Source organism: Boleophthalmus pectinirostris, unplaced genomic scaffold (assembly GCF_026225935.1).
Source record: "Boleophthalmus pectinirostris isolate CB_2022bp ecotype Guang Dong unplaced genomic scaffold, ASM2622593v1 HiC_scaffold_17, whole genome shotgun sequence".
In the NCBI taxonomy this organism is placed as follows: Eukaryota; Metazoa; Chordata; class Actinopteri; order Gobiiformes; family Gobiidae; genus Boleophthalmus; species Boleophthalmus pectinirostris.
The window spans coordinates 31,330,846-31,348,282 of NW_026571115.1; the positions used below are offsets into that span (position 1 = coordinate 31,330,846).

General features: G+C 41.8%; 1 protein-coding gene across 1 annotated transcript in view; it reads left to right on the plus strand.

Moving 5' to 3' along the window:
* The first annotated feature begins 8,919 nt into the window (after window positions 1-8,919).
* Window positions 8,920-17,437, plus strand: part of LOC110154948 (ubiquitin carboxyl-terminal hydrolase 43-like) — a 222,893-nt gene continuing 214,375 nt past the window's right edge. The window contains exon 1 of the mRNA XM_055152938.1: window positions 8,920-9,963. Within this exon, the coding sequence (XP_055008913.1) occupies window positions 9,364-9,963 (600 nt within the window). The 5' untranslated portion in view covers window positions 8,920-9,363. The remainder of the gene's footprint in view (window positions 9,964-17,437) is intronic.

The following is a 17,437-nucleotide window of genomic DNA, read 5'->3' on the forward strand; positions in this document are numbered from 1 at the left end:
GTTTGGGAGCATCTCTGCTAAAAACAAGAGCTCCATCCTCAGAGCCGCCTGGACTCTCTGTACTCAGGACAATTACTTACAGAGGACGTCCCGGAGTATTTTAAAAGACCTGCAACATCCACTAAATTCAGAGTTTCAGCTGCTTCCCTCTGGTCAGAGGCTTTTAGTCCCAAGATCTAGAACGAATCAATTTAAAAAGGAGCTTCGTTCCAGCTGCTAACGAACTTATGGATAAACTTTAATCTATTTATCTATTAATTTTAGTATTTTGTCTTGGAAAAATTGTGTTTATTTATAGTGTTGTAGCCACTCTTCCAGTTTGGGGGTTACAGCCCCGAGTGTCCGATCACCACAGGCACCACTGATGCCTTTACTTTCCAGGCTCTCTCCAGCTCCTCTTTGAGCCCCTGGTATTTCTCTAGTTTCTCATGTTCCTTTTTCCTGATATTACCATCGCTTGGTACTGTGATGTCCACCACCACGGCTCTGCTCTGTTTCTTATCCACCACCAATATGTCTGTTTGGTCCATCACCATCCTGTCCGTCTGTATTTGAAAGTCCCACAGGATCTTGGCTCGGTCGTTCTCCACAACTTTTGGAGGTGTTTCCCACCTTGACCCTGGGGTCTCCAGCTCGTACTCTGCACAGATGTTTCTGTACACTATGCCCGCCACTTGGTTATGTCGCTCCATGTTTGTTTCCCTGCAGCATCTTACACCTGCAGTTATGTGCTGGACTGTCTCAGGAGCCTCTTTGCACAGTCTACACCGTGGGTCTTGTCTGGTGTGGTAGATCTGGGCCTCTATTGATCGAGTGCCCAGGTCCTGCTCCTGAACAGCCAGGATGAGAGCCTCTGTGCTGTCCTTCAGACCCTCTCAAGTCATTTGTGGTTTTAGTCAAGCGTAATGGATGAATTGAACAATTTTTTTATGGAACAAACCACTCTGCACTGGAGCTCTGTAACACTTTATTTTGTGATTGTAGTTTTATACGTGTTTATCGTACAGAATGTGGATGAAAGAAATGTGAAATGTGAAATGTGAAATGTGAAATGTGGGACCTGCTTCTCAAAGTTGCAAAACCGAACCTAAGAAATTAAATTGGAGAACGAAGTGTGGCGTACGTGACAGTGGAAAAAAAGACGACTCAAAAATGCACGAATCACTCTAAATACAACTTTGAGAACATGGATAAAATCTGTGTAAAGCCGATTTTGCATAATTTATCTCCTTAAATTGTGCATCATTTCTAAACACTGTGGCTCTTTCCTCCCGGACTCTGTGTTTCTGCTGCTCTGTTGTTGATCCCAGCCGCTGTTCCTGGAGCGAACCCACCGTGAGTCACACCCAGATGGTCCGAGCTGCACCACCAGATCTGGAGCTGGAGAGACGACGACGAGAGGAGAGAGGGAGAGGGAGAGGAGAGGAGGATTAGAAGATGAGAAGAGAAGAGGAGAGGATGAGAAGAAAAGAGGAGGAGGTGAGAGAGAGAGGAGGAGAAGACGAGAGAAGGAGAGGACAAGAGAGAGGAGAGGAGGAGGAGAGGGGGAGAGGAAGAGAGAAGGAGAAGACGAGAAGAGGAGAGGAGGAGGTGAGGAAGAGAAGAGGACGAGAAGAGGAGAGAAGGAGGAGAGGAGAGGAGGAGGAGAGGGGGAGGAGAAGAGAGAAGGAGAGGACAAGAAGAGGAGAGGACGAGAAGAGGAGAGGAAGAGAAGAGGAGAGGACGAGAAGAGGAGAGAAGGAGGAGAGGAGAGAGGAGAGAGGAGAGGAGAGGAGAGGAGGAGGAGGAGGAGGAGGGGAGAGGGGGAGAGGAAGAGAGGACGAGAAGAGGAGAGAAGAAGAGGAGAGAAGGAAGGAGGAGAGGAGGAGAGGAGGAGGAGAGGAGGGGAGAGGGGGAGAGGAGAGAGAAGGAGAAGACAAGAAGAGGAGAGGAGGAGGTGAGGAAGAGAAGAGGAAGAGGAGAGGAGAGAGAGAGAGAGAAGGAGAGAGAGAGAGGGAGGAGGAGAGGGGGAGGAGAAGAGAGAAGGAGAGGACAAGAAGAGGAGAGGACGAGAAGAGAGAGGAGGAGGAGAGGGGGAGAGGAAGAGAGAAGGAGAAGGAGAGAAGAGAGAGAAGAAGGAGAGAAGAGAAGAGAAGAGAGAGGAGGAGAGGAGGAGAGGAGGAGAGGAGAGAAGAGGAGAGAGAGAGAGAGGAGAGGAAGAGAAGGAGGAAGAGAAGAGGAGAGAGGAGAGGAGAGGAGGAGAGGGGGAGGAGAAGAGAGGAAGGAGAGGACAAGAAGAGGAGAGGACGAGAAGAGGAGAGGAGGAGGTGAGGGAGAGGAGAAAGAGAGACGAGAAGAGGAGAGAAGGAGAGGATGGAAGAGGAAGAGAGGAGGAGTGAAGGGAGAGAGAGAAAGAGAGGAGGAAGAGAAGAGGAGAGAAGGAGGAGAGGAGAAGGAGGAGAGAGAGGAGGAGGAGAGGGGGAGAGGAAGAGAGAAGGAGAAGACGAGAAGAGGAGAGGAGGAGGTGAGGAGAGAAGGAGGAGAGGAGAGGAGGAGGAAGGAGGGGGAGGAAAAGAGAGAAGGAGAGGACAAGAAGAGGAGAGGACGAGAAGAGAAGAGAGAGGAGAGGAGAGAGAGGAGGAGGAGAGGAGAGGAGGAGAGGGGAGAGGAAGAGAGAAGGAGAAGACGAGAAGAGGAGAGGAGGAGGTGAGGAAGAGAAGAGGAGAGGACGAGAAGAGGAGAGAAGGAGAGGAAGAAGAGAGGAGGAGGAGAAGGGGAGAGGAAGAGAGGAGGAAAGGACGAGAAGATGAGAGGGGGAAGAGAGGGGGAGAGGAAGAGAGAAGGAGAAGACGAGAAGAGGAGAGAAGGAGAGGATGAGAAGAGAAGAGGAGGAGGAGATGGGGAGAGGAAGAGAGGATTAAAAGATGAGAAGAGAAGAGGAGAGAGGAGGAGAAGAGAGAAGGAGGAGAGGACAAGAAGAGGAGAGGACGAGAAGAGGAGAGGAAGGAGAGGAGGGGGAGAGGAAGAGAGGAGGAAGGACGAGAAGAGGAGAGAAGGAGAGGATGAGAAGAGAAGAGGAGGAGGAGATGGGGAGAGGAAGAGAGGATTAAAAGATGAGAAGAGAAGAGGAGAGGACGAGAAGAGGAGAGGAGAAGGTGATGGGGAGAGGAAGAGAGGAGAGGAGGAGAAGAGGAGAGTGCGACAAGAGGAGAGGAGGCGAGGGGGAGAGGGGAAAAAGACGAAAAGAGGAGAGGCAGAGGAGAGGAAGAGAGGAGGAGAGGATGTGAGGAGGAGGAGAGGGGGAGAGGAAGAGAAGGATTAGGGTGAGTATGATTAGAGGATGAGAAGAGGAGAGAGAGAGAATAGAAGGAGAGGGGGAGAGGATGTGAGGAGGAGGAGAAGAGGAGAGGAGGAGAGGACGAGAAGAGAAGGAGATGGGGAGAGGATGAGAAGAAAAGAGGAGAGGAGAGGAGAGGGAGAGAAAAACAGAGGAGGAGAGGAGAGAGGACAAGAAGAGTAGACGAGGATGAGACGGGGAGAGTAAGAGAGGAGGAGAGGATGAGAAGGGGAGAAGAGGAGAGGTAGGTGAGGGGTAGAAAAAGAGAGGAATTGAAGATGAGAAGAGAAAAGGAGAGGGGAGAGGAGGAGAGGATGAGAAGAGGAGAAGGAGAGGACAAGAAGGGGAGAGGAAGAGAGAGGGAAAGAATGATAAGAGGAGAGGGAGAGAGGAAGAGAGGAAAACAGGAGGAGTGCTCAAAAAATATCCAAACAATATCTCTGCTCTTTTTATAGAAACAGTATTATTAACACTCATCTGATTATATGAACCACAAAGACAAATCTCATTTAAAGATGCACTAAGCAACTTTTCTGTCAGCTGCTTGTCTCCACGGAGATGTGATTTTTTTTTGTCTGGAATGTTCCACAGCACGGCGTAAAGCTTAAATGTCTCTCATCGATTCAATTCCTGGTACCTGACCCGGTGCAAGACTCTGGTTGGTTTTCAATCATACAAAAAAGTGCAAATAAATAAATAAATAAATAAATAAATAAATAAATAAATAAAAAAATAAAAAAAAATTAAAAAATAAATAAATAAATAAAATAAAATAAAATAAAATAAAATAAAAATAAAAAAATAAAATAAAATAAAATAAAATAAATGCAGGGTGCAAAATGGAGGCAGGCAGCTTTTGCAGTTTCCTCTCCAGCAGCAGATCACAGAATAATATTTGGAGACGCCTTTAATCTGGTCTGAGTAATTGGATAAAACTACAAAAGCTAAAACAGCAATGGTAAAAATGAACATTATCTTAAAATTTTGACCTAACACTCCATAAAACACAGGTGTCAAACATGCGGCCCGGGGGCCAGATCCGGCCCTCCAAGACCTTTAATCTGGCCCTCATCTGATTTTCTACTAAAATATTGTAATTATATTTTCTATTAAAATCTTGTTAATTTTCTGTGGTGTTTATCACAGCAGCGTCTCCAGCGTCTCTGTACGTGGCCCCTCCCACCAGAGCAGCACAAATGAAGACTTGTCTCTTTCCAAACGCTCTTAAAGGACGATCGTTTTGACTGTTGACCGTGACACCCTCATCAGAAAAATGTCCAACATGAGAAAAGTGGAGCCGAGTGCAGGATTTTACAACAAAAATTTACTTATTCCTATTTATACAAGTTAATGTTAAAACTTTGTGTTGAAATTGTATTTTTCTTAAAGTTTCAGGTTGTTCATAATATTATAATATTTTGTAAAAGAAAGAGTTAATCAATTAAAAAAGATTTCTGTAATAGATTTGTGTTTCTCTGCACAAATATTTGAACTTATTGTTATTTTTGGGGTTTATATGACATGAGTTTTCTGATCCGGCCCCTTTGGGATCAAAGTCGGTTGGACACGGCCCCCGGACCAAAATGAGTTTGACACCCCTGCCATAAAACAAACCCAAAACCAAAGAACTATTAAAACCTCAACTATATACATGAAAATCCTAAAACCATACACCAATAAAACTTTAAAACCCATAAACCAATAAAACACCAAACCTACGACCCCTGAACAATATAATAAATACACGTGGTCCAGCCCAGAACCTTAAAAGAGGGAGCTCGTTTCCGGGGGACTCTTTTAGGACCTGGACAGAAGAAAAAGGAGGTAAGTACAAAGCAAACCACACCGGTCATTAAACACAATAAAATAGACAAACACACACACGTCAACACTTAAAACATTTCAAACAGATGTATTACACCAAATATATTGCACTAACTCCATTTAAAAAGCAATTGGTTAATTAATAATGTCGCCTTTTTCTCCGGGGACCAGCAGCTTTCAGGTAAGTGCCACTGTGCCTCAGGATTAAAAGTGGTAAAAGGAAAGTTTAAATACTAATCGTGTGCAATGTTTTTTGTGATATGTGCCAATATGTTTAAAGTGCTGTGTGTCATAAAAAAGTGCGGTGTTTTAAAGTGTCTTAGTGAAGAGTGAAGGTGCTGAGTGTTTCTTATGGTCAACAAACTGACCTGTTTGTTACACAAGGCAACCCAAAAAAAACTAAAAACGTTTGCGATCCACCTGAGGGTCGCGACACAGACTTTGGGAAACACCGCGCTAACAGACACTGAACCAGCTGATCTATATCTTGGCTGGGCTTCCCCGCGGTGACGAGAATATGACGAAGGCCAAATCTCATTTCTCTTTCCTCACTTCTTTCTCGTTGATTCCTCAGTTCTGCAGGAAATGGGTGAGGGATTCCCGCCCACAAAGGAGACACAGCGAGTACCAAGAATATAAACTCATCACAGAGGGTCTGTTTACACGAGAAAAACGACAAAACATTTGATCTGAAGTGCTTTTTGTTTAGACGGTGACAGCGTTTTGGGGACTTAAAAACGCAAAAGTCTGAAACCAGCCTCCAGAGTGGAAAAGCTGAATACGCTCCACTGTAGCCATTCTGTCTACACCAGGGGTGTCAAACATACGGCCCCGGGGACCGATGCGGCCCTCCAAGACATTTAATCTGGCCCTCAGCTGATTTTCTTCTAAAATATTTTAATTTTATTTTCTATTCAAATATTGGTAATTTTCTGCGTCTCTGAGCACACCAGTGACTCCAGCGTCTCTGTACGTGGCCCCTCCCACCAGAACAGCACAAATGAAGACTTGTTTCTTTCCAAACGCTCTTAAAGGACGATCGTTCTGACTGTTGACCGTGACACCCTCATCAGAAAAATGTCAAAAATGAGAAAAGTGGACGCTGAGTGCAGGATTTTCCAAGAAAAAATTAACTTATTCCTGTTTGCAAACAAGTTCATGTTAAAACATTATGTTGAAATTGCATTTTTCTTAAAGTTTCAGGTTGTTTTGACACCCTTAGTCTACACTGCCCAAGACACAAAACTCTGGTCAGATTTGCTCAGGTCACGTACACATTTACGTCACATACATACAGTACACAGAATCAAACACGTCGGATCATTTCCATAAACTTACAGGAGGCTCCCAACAAATGTACAGAATCTGCAGAGATATTATTAGTGAACAGAGAAGGATCTGCAATCACCTCTGTCAAATTGTGGATGCACCAGTTCGTCGCAGGCGAGTCAGACGGATCTGGACGAGACCTGGAGGACCAGTCGATGGTGGGAAATGATGAAAATGCGTGACGTGAAAACTTCCGTATGTCCAAAGACGCCCTTGTTGCTTTAAGTAGAAACATACCCAATCAAATTCCACACACTTTTGCTTCGGAAAACACTTGTCTAAACGCGGAATAAAAAGTGAAGACGTGACGCCACTTTTGCATCTTCTGTTCAGACTGTCATGATATAAACGTAGCCTGAGACCGATAAAGTTTGATTCTTTTCTCTGACATATGCTCCCGAAGCCTCCCTCATGTTTACTCTTTCATTACGTGTTTGTTTTTTGTTTTTTTCGGACGCCATTTAATAAGACAAATTTGATTGACAGCTGAAAAATGAAGGAGAATCGAGGAGAAGGAAACGAAGAAAGAAAAATTTGACTTGGCCAAACTCTCCACCAGAAAAGCTCCATTTTGGAACTACTAGTGATGAAGTAATCTGTGTTTTTGGTACCCACAAGCTAACCTTCCCCTGTGTTTTGGAGTACACGTGGGCGATAGGTACTTGGCTCCTCAGTACTTTCAGGTTGCAGTAGCTGTACTTTACACCGGTCTGCTTGTTTCTCCCACAGAGCTGTAGTTTGGGCGAGGGAGGTCTGGAGACTCTCATGGACACTCTCTTGGACACACTCTGGTCCCTGGCACAGATCCTCATCACACAGAAGGCCAGCGTCAGGTCAGACTGGGCTACACAAGATATTTGTTAAAGTGTGAGACAGTCGTGGTGCAGTGGAGGAAGCGTTTTGGCCCGAAACCAGGAGGCATCAGGTTCAAACTCTCCACGGGTAAAACATTTTGTCCTGTGGGCCATTGGAGTGGAGCAGTAGTATTAGTAAAGAGGTGGCATTTTTTGTTTTGTTTCTTATTTTTCTAGCCCAGAAGAAGCCCACGTAGTAGTAGTAGTAGTAGTAGTAGTAGTAGTAGTAGTAGTAGTAGTAGTAGTCATAATAGCAATTAGTAATAGTAATAACAGTACTGGAAGCAGTAACTATTAGTAGTACGTAGTAATAGCAATAGTAGTAATGGTAGTAGTAGTAGCAGCAGTAGTATTAGGCTTAGTAGCAGTAGTATTTTAGTAGTAGTAGTTGTAATAGTAATTAAATAGGGGTAGTAGTAGTAGGTAATGGTCTTGGTGATGATGGTGATGGTAGTAGTACTAATAGTAGTATAATAGTAGCCAAAACCATAATAGCACAAATAGTAGAAGTAATAGTAGTGGTAATAGTAAAGTTGTAGTTGCAACAATAGTTATAAGCCTAGTATACTATTAGTATAATAGGTTTATAATAATAGCTTTAGAAGTAGTAGACATAATAGCAATTAGTAGTAGTAGTAGTAGAAGTAGTAGTTATAGTAGTAGAAGAAATGGCAATGGTAGAAGCAGTAACTATTAGTAGTACGTAGTAGTAGCAGCAGCAGTAGTAGCAGCAGTAATATTGTAGTAGTAGCAATTGTGCAACTAGTATGTAATAGTAGCCTAGAAGTAGGTTTCATAGTAGTAGTAGTCAGAATAGAAAGTAGTAGTAGTAGTAGTCGTTGTAGTAGTAGCAGCAACAGCAGTAGTATTAGCAGTAGTATTTGGCTAGGTAACAGAAATACTGAAGTAGTAGTAGTGGTGGTAATAGTAATTAAATAGTGAGTAGTGTGTAATAGTGGGGGTCGGGTAATAGTAGGAGTTGATAACAGTATGGTGATGATGGTAGTAGTACTAATAGTAGTATAACAGTAGCAGGACAGTAGCAGGTAGTAGTAATTGTAGTAGTACTAGCGGTATAGTAGTAAAGTAGTAGTAGCAGCAATACTATAACTAGTAATAGGCCTAGTAGGTTTTATTAGTAGTAATAGTAGTCATAATAGCAGCAGTAGCAATAGTAGTGGTAGAAACAGTAAGTATTAGTAGTACGTAGTAGTAGTAGTAGTAGCTATAGTAGAAGTATAACGCAAACCGTATTAGGCCTAGCAGTATTGTAATAGTGGAAGTGTTAGTAAAAGCAATTAAATAACTATAGTAGTAGGTCTAACTGTAATAGTAGTGGACTTGAAGTATTGCTTATCAGAGCACTACAACAATTTTATATTATCAAATACTTTTTACTCGTGCCTGCCTTCTACGCACTACTACCTTAATAGGCTATATATTTCACCAATCCTTTCTTGGCTACTCCGCGCACTTCTTTGATTTGTGGCCACTCCGGAATCAAACGCTGGACCGTCCCGTGCCGTGCGTAACGAGCGTCAGTGGAGCGTTGGTGCTGAGCTGTGGAAGTGGGAGGGGCGGGCGGAGAGAGCGAGGCACCCCGGAGCACAGCGCTCTCCTCCGGGCTGGATACCGGGGACAGTGAGCTGGTCCTGCGTGTGGACTGGGAGCCGGCTCTTTCACTCTTTTGACTCTTCCAAACCGACGCACGTACGCACACACAGCCGCAAACGCACGCACACACGCACACACACACACGCGTCACGCCGCTCGCTCTTGCGCGTCTGACAGCGGCTCCAGCGTGATCCAGCGCTTTGGCCAAGAAGAAAGTGCACGCCAGGACGCGATCGGAACGGAACAATGCGCACCGCTGTTGTTGTTTACGTTTTTCATCGCGATGTCACCACTTCTACGCCGCTCCGCCGCTGTCCGGACCGGATGACGCGTGCTGGCATCCAAAAAGTCGCAAACTGGATATTTTGCGTGTAGCCTGAACGCGATTTCGAAGCGTGCGAGGCTGTCAGCGGAATCCACAACACCATGGATAAGCAAAACGAAGCGAGGAGCGATCTGACGCCAACTAAAGACGACAAGCGTAAAGATAAGAAGGCGAAACCGGGCAAGCTTTTCCGTAAGAAGCCGCTCAAATCCGTGGGGAGTTTTGTGAACCGGTTTTTTAAGAGTTTGGGCACTTTGGGACACTTTACCGACGCGCAAGACGTTGAAGACGACGATGGGGGATTTGGGAACGGCGCGAAATGCACTCTCAACGCGAGTCTTGCCAAAACGGACGCGCAGGTGCCGTGGGGAGCGAGAAATACGCCGAGTACGTCTTCGTCGATTTGCACGGGACGGGAAAAGCTGTTGTTTCAGTTCGGGGATAAGACTCCCGGGGTGCTGGGGCTGAAAAACCACGGGAACACTTGTTTCATGAACGCGGTGGTGCAGTGTTTGAGTAACACGGATCTGCTGGCGGAGTACTTGGGCTTGGAGCGGTACAAGTTGGATCTGACCCGGGTTAACGGGATGGGGAGCGCGGAGACGCCGGCGAAGAAGGGGGAGGTGACGGAGCAGCTGGCCGCGCTGGTCCGGGCGCTGTGGACGCTGGAGTACACGCCGCAGTTGTCCGTGGATTTTAAGGTACGTGGGTGTCCTACAGGTGGGACAGTGAAGAGGACCCCCCCCCCCCCCCAAAAAAAAAAAAACATCCACGAAACACCTACTGTAAAAAGAAATTGACGTTTGTGATCATTTTAAAAAGTTAAAAAAAAAAAGCCATCAAAAGACAAGTTTATTTACAGTGTCATAATTGCTGATTTAGAGAAGTTTTTGAGATGGTTTGGAGAGCTGGAAGAGCTATAGATGATCCTTCAAAAACAACTTCTAGCCTACTTAGTGTTTTAAAAGTGTTTTTAAAGGGACAGTCCGTCATTTTTAGCCTGATTCATCAGCCGGTTTCACTTCGTAGAAACCTGTGTGACCTCGCAGCGTTAGAATTCGTTTGCTTGACGGTAGGCAGTTACTTTTTTAAATGTAACCAATGGCTGCAATTTGGTTGTGATTTATGTAATGGAGCTAATTGGTATATTAAGCTTTTCCTAAATCTTGTAGGAAGAATAGCAATAACGTCTTTCCCCTTGATAAAATTCACCAAACATTCTATTTGTTGTGACTTTAAACCCTCGATCTCGGGAATCGTTGCCCATACAGAATGTCTGGCTCTTTGCTGATTGGCTGGTGCCCGAACTCGCACTTACGGGGTTTTTGCAAACCGTCTAGTGTATTCCGATTCCTGACCTAGTCGCTGGAGAGAAATTAAATTAAGTGGAGGCACTAGGTGGCGCCAGTCTGGCTACGTAATTTTGGACATATCACCAAATTTCCTAATGAGTGTTGGAGACGTGTTTTCTTCTTCTTTTTTTTTTATATTCCATCCAGTCCTTGTATTTGCAGAGGTCGCTGATGCTAGACTAGTGCATGTCAATGGCCATAGTTATCCTGCCACTAAAAACAGTCTTACCCACTCCACAACCTGAACCTCCACACACCTGAAGCAAACCTATTATTACGCCAGACTGTCGATGTGAATGTCTATGTCGATAGAATAATGTTTGAAATAAAACTAACCTTGCATCACATACGAGAAACATTTTTGTTTACATCTGGCTTTTCCGCTTGTCTGTAGTGGCTGGTAGGCAGAAAGTCAGTGGGGCTGCTCGTTTGTGTAGACAGTTGCGTTGCTTATGTCTTTGTCTATGTCTGAGATAAGTCGTCTTATTCTGAAGTAGGTTTTGCATTTAATTGTTTTGACAAGACTTCATCATCGTACTCTAAGTTACTGAATGTTGAGGATCAAAAAAGTTACTTTGAACAGTTAAAACTCGCTGATAACTGTTGACGATGTTGATGTTGACTTGTTGATACGGATGCTTTTTGCCAACCAAAATGGCTGACGTTACATCATCGTGTTTTCGCGTATAAATCGTCGCATGTTGAGGGACTATTTTCTCAGCAGCAGTGAAAGGTCCAAGTATCTCGGGGTCTTGTTCACGATTGGGGGGAGGATGGAGAGTGAGATTGACAGGTGGATCGGTGCAGCGTCGGCAGTATACGCAGTGTCCCGGTTACTGCAACATAAAGTTGAGTGTGTCCAAAAGACAAAACACTTTTCAGTCTTTTCATCACAGCAGAAGCCAAAATAAATAAAGTGAACAACATAAATAAAGTGAGTGAAATTACTGTTAAATAAAGAGCGCTAAGAGCAGTGCTTAGTTTATGCAAATGAGCCATACGGTTTTAAGTTCTGTTTCCGTAAGACGTAAACAAATGTGTCAAAGCTGCATTAAACATATTATAATGTCAAAGGGGTTGATGTGGCTCTAAAGTGATTATGATTTATATGTTGGAAAGCTGAGTTTAATTATGCAGATTAGTAATAGGAATAATAATTTGGACTGGGTATCATTAAGAAGTTGCCGATACGATACATACCTCGATACATGTGCCACAATACAATACATATCTCGATACAGCGCACTTTAGGTTTGATACAATATATTTCAAATCGATTCGATATGGTTCAATAAAAAATAAAGTCTAAATCTTGGCTGTGATACTAAAAGTCTTTGTTAAAACACTTCTTGTGTAAAGTTCATATGAATGAATCATTAAACGGTACGATTAGGGATGGGCATTCGATGAAATTTTCTTAGTCGATCGTAGGAAGAATTAACGATCGATTATTGATTCATTAACGTTTTTATATTAACATGACATATAAACTGTAACCACTCTAGAGCCACATCAGCCATTTGAGGTTATAATGTGTTTAATTCAGTTTTGTGCAAATCTCACAGAAACGAAACTTAAAACCGCATCGCTAATTTGCATAAACTAAGCGAAGATAAAACTACAGCTCTTGTGTCGCTGATGTGGTTCAACTTCTGTCGGATTAAAGGACACGACTCAGTGGAATACAGGTTAGTGTGACCAGATTTGCGTTTGTCAAAACCAGGACACCGTACGGGGGGAGGGAGGTGGGGACTCGTCATCGACATTGAGCGACTCTCACCTGGCAAAACTTTTTCCCACTGGACACAGAAACATATGTGCTGCTTTATACACTGTGCACATGGACTCACACTTGTCCCGAACGCAACGGAAAGCGTGGAATTTCTTGTACAAATCATCGTTAAATACACATTTGTGCTTCGGTACGTTGCAGACTGACCGAATGTTCGTGTCTCGCTCCTTCTGAGTGCAGAGACACATGTACAGACCCCTGTTTGGTCACACTACGCTACGCACAGCAACCTACATTCGGTTTGTCGATTAAAATTAACGTAATCGATGAAATTCTTAATGATCAATTATCGATTAATCGACTAATCATGCCCATCCCTAGGTAGGATATATCGATATTTCAATATTTTTGCACACTCCTAATAATAATGATGATAATCTTAATATAAAAACGTTAAGGATTAATCACAAATCTATCGTTAATTCTCCCGATGAGCGATTAAAGAAAATTTTATCGAATGCCCATCCTTAGTCCATACACTTGCTTGTTTCCATGGAGATGTTGCCGCTTTGCCTTTAATGTCCCAGCATGGCATTAAACGTATCATCCACTGAGACACCACCAGCCCAAGTTAAAGTTCAGATCTGCGGAGAGGCGAGCCTCAGTGTATTTTTCGAGTTTCTTTTCTGTTTTTCACAATAATACACCTGTAATTTAAGAATCGCAAAATGGATCAGTTCAATTACAGGGCTGTAAAATCTCCACGGAGACGAACAGGTCGCTGACACGCCGCACCTTTTAGGTTGTCCCACGTGAAATTTCAAGACCAAACTAGCTAAAAAAATAAATAAACTGGAGTCATGCATCATTGGTTAATCTTTTTACTTGATAATTACGGTCCTGTTTAGCTGGTTCCTCCGAGTCCTTAACAGTGCTGCTTTTGCTGAGTCAGATCTCACATAATCACATGTTATTTAGTCGTTCGCCCATAATCACCAGTGTGTAATGTATTTAGTGGTCCTCTGACATTTAGGGACTATAGTCTTCTTGTATTATATAGGCTTAGAACAGCACAGGCCACACACAGAGACAAAACACATCGAGTCTGTGTGTTTTGAGTACATCTCATGAACTGAATTTGACTTGTAAACATTCGTAGATTTGTCCCGATAATGCAAAAGAATTAAATTAAACAAAAAGCATGTAGCATTTCTATAATTTGAGGTGCTTTTTTATGGTTGTGACTGACTTTTCATGGTAGAAGACGGGTGTTTTTGCAGCTTTTTTAGTAACAGCTACAGGAAACAACCATTTTAACGATACTGATATATGCTATTGAGTATTAAACTACTAGGGATGTGATGAAATCCAAATCACATCTCACAATACAATATTTATAGTGATATTTTCGCAGAGGCTTATATAATTGTAGATAGGACACTTTTTTGCTTTTAAAATACCTTGACAAGATTTTGGTGTGAAATATTTCCATCAAAATTCGAAGAATTCAAGTAAAAACACATTTCTTCAAGTTGTTTGCAATAGCAGTGGAAGCACTATCTTTTAGTAGTATGTAGTAGTGGTAATACTGGTAGTAATAGTAATAGTAGTAGTAGTAATAGTGGCAGTAGTAATAGTAGTAGTAGTAGTAGTAGTAGTAGTAGTAGTAGTAGTAGTAGTAGTAGTAGTGGTAGCAGTAGTAGTAGTAGTAATGGTGGTAGTAGTATTAGTGGTAGTAGTGGTAGTAGTAGTAATAGTAATGGTATTAGTAGTGGTAGTAATATTAGTGGGTAGTAGTAGTGGTAGTAATATTAGTGGTAGTAGTAGTAGTAGTAATGGTAGCAGTAGTAGTAATAGTAATGGTAGCAGTAGTAGTAATAGTAATGGTAGTAGTAATGGTAGTAGTAGCGGTAGTGGTAGTAGTAATAGTAAGTAGTAAGTATAGTAGTAGCAGTAGTAGTAATGGTAATAGTAGTAGTAGTAGTAATGGTAGCAGTAGTAGTAATAGTAATGGTGGTAGTAGTATTAGTGGTAGTAGTAGTAATAGTAATGGTAGTAGTAGTGGTAGTAATATTAGTAGTAGTAGTAGTAGTAGTGGTAGCAGTAGTAGTAATAGTAATAGTAGTAGTAGTAATGGTAGTAGTAGCAGTAGTAGTATTTGGCACTAATATTGTAGTAGTAGTAGTGTTGGTAACAGGAATTAAATAATGAGTAGTATGTAGTGATAGGAGTGGTAGTGGTAGTAGTAGTAACGTGTAGTAGTAGTGGTAGTAGTGGTAGTAGCAGTAGTAGTCATAATAGCAATTACTATAAGTAGTAGAAATGGTAGTGGTAGAAGCAGAAATTATTAGTAGTACATAGTAGAAGTAATAGCAATAGCAATAATGGTAGCAGCAGTAGTATTTGGCAGTAATATTGTAGTAGTAGTAATGGTAATAGCGATTAAATAACGAGTAGTATGTAGTGGTAGGAGTAGGAGTGGTAGTAGTAGTAATAGTGTGGTGCTGATGGTAGTAGTACTAATAGTAGTATAATAGTAGGCATATCCATAATAGTAGTGATAATAGTAGTAATAGTAGTAGTACTAGTAGAGGTAGTAGTAAAGTTGTAGTAGCAGCGATAGTACAAATAGTAATAAGATTAGATTTTGGTGTGAATTATTTGTCATGATCCCAAGAATTCAAGTAAAAAACGTATTTCTTCATGTTGTTTGCACTGAAATGAATCATGGGATTATGTAGTTTTTGATGTTTATAAGCTGTTGCTACTGTAAAACCATGCATTTAAGCAAAGGAACTTGTAATTCGATATTATTGTGAGACTTTTGACGATACGATATGACGATATTTTGGTCTCTGATTCCATTTCTGCTCGGTCCAAGTTCATGTCGTCGTGTCCTTAGGCAAGACACTTCTACACTGCCTAGTATGAAAGTGGTGCGTGAGTGTTGGTGGTGGTCAGAGGGCCCGATGACACAGATTGGCAGCTTCATTCCGGTCAGTATGTCCCAGGTCATCCGTGACTACAGTTGCTCAACACCACCGAGTGTGTAGTGAATGAATAATGACTGCAGTGTGGAGCTTCGGGAAGCTTCCACAAGCCTGTAAAGAGCATGACAAGTGTAAGGCTTTATTCCGTTATCACACACGTAGATCATTATTTTACATTTTGCTCACTGTAACTTGTAATGCGGATCTCAAACAGCAAGAAACGGTTCCTTTGACTTCCTGCTCAAAGCTGCAGAACTGATAGACCCTCCTCTAGTGGCATTTCACCGTCGTAAGCAGCAGATCTTTATTGTGTTTTTATTGCTGAAAAATTGCTCTGACATTTCTGAGTCAATTCAATATAACTTTATTTATCCCAGAGGGGGAATTTAAAGCACATTGATAAGAATAAATGGCTAAAACAAATCTCGGAGTACAGCTGAGTCAGTAGCTCCGGTGTGAGGAGAGTAACAGCCCTCAGGACAAAGTTGTCCCGTATCAGTGTCCTGCAGTCCGAGCATCACAGTGAGCGTACAGGGCTGTGGGCGGAGATAGAGCGTAGGTGAAAACAGATATTTAACATGTAACGTAATGCTGGATTACTCAAACATGCATAAATCAACCAAAACTCAAATTAAAGGTCCTGTATTACACAAAGTTAATTCTTGTGAGCTTTAAATCATGTTATAGTGTTGTTACTTCACCTTTGAGTAGAGCTGCACGAATTTGGGGAAAAAAAAAAAATCATTATCACAATTATTTTGGTCAATATTGAAATCACGATTATTCAGTTTTATTTTTTATTTATTATATTTATTATTTATTTATTATTATTATTATTATTATTATTATTATTATTATTATTATATTATATATTTATTATTATTATTTATTTCATTACATGATGCATTTATTCAGCAATTCTTTCTCTCTCAAAAAAAACTAACAAACAAAAAAAAAAAACCCCACTTCATTATTGATAATTTACGCAAAACTTTCAAACTGAAATAAAAATAGAAGAGTTTTGCGATGTATAAACCATAAAATGAATAAAATATAGTTTGAACATGAAATAAGATATAGAAAAGCATAAATGTATAAAAAAAAACAAAAAAAAACCCAAAACTATATATCCAGCTGTTCTAATCTCTAGATTAAAAATAAAAATAAAAATAAAATAAATACATTATTATTATTATATTGATATAAAAAATAACCCAAAATAAACTTGTATGAGTGCACCTTAAATCGTTTCAAAATCGTTTATATGAGTTTGGACATCGTTTGACACACAAATTGTGCATGATTAATTTATTCTTGTTCAGTTAATTATTAGTCTGTCTACATCTACAAATATTAAAATGGACTGTTCCAAGTTGTCATGTCATGAAGTGGTAGTTTTCAAGTTCACAGCCACATTTTACTTTTTTTTCAGTAGAGATCGGTAATTCCAGATCTGAAATCATCCATATTTCAGTGATTCTAGTAAAGGTATGTATGGAGTTTAAAAACACAGTGGAGCACTTCCTGTATCACCAGATGACATCACAAGGTGGAGCAGAGTGCGTTAAACATGTGTGAATGAAACAAAACACAACTCCCGGTCGGTTCGTGGTGAGGAAAACATCAGAAAATAGCGTCATACGGGCCCTTTAACTCGTATTCCCGTTGTGGAGCTGATGTGTTTGGACAGAGGAGATTCAGTGGAAGTGTCCGGGCAGAGGAAGAACAGAGAGGGGGAGGAAGAGGACGACAAGGAGAAGGAGGAGGAGGAGGAGAGGGCAGTGTAGCAGAGAGCGAGCCCAGTCAGAAGTCCCCGAGGCTGGGCACATGCAGGGCTGTTTATGTGCTGCGGAGGTGAGAATGGGCTGAGAACAGGCCAACATGAAGCAGGGCAAATGACTGTACACAATGGAGAAAAGCTGTGAAGAGGATTTTTATCGTTATTATTATTATTAAAGGGACAATATTACGCTGTTTTCTGATCTATGCTCTAATGTTTCCCCATCACAAACAGACCCGGAGTTGTGTTTTGTTCCATTCGCACATGTTTAACGCATAAACCCTGAGTTTTTCTCTCAAACTGGAAAAAAAACAACTTGAA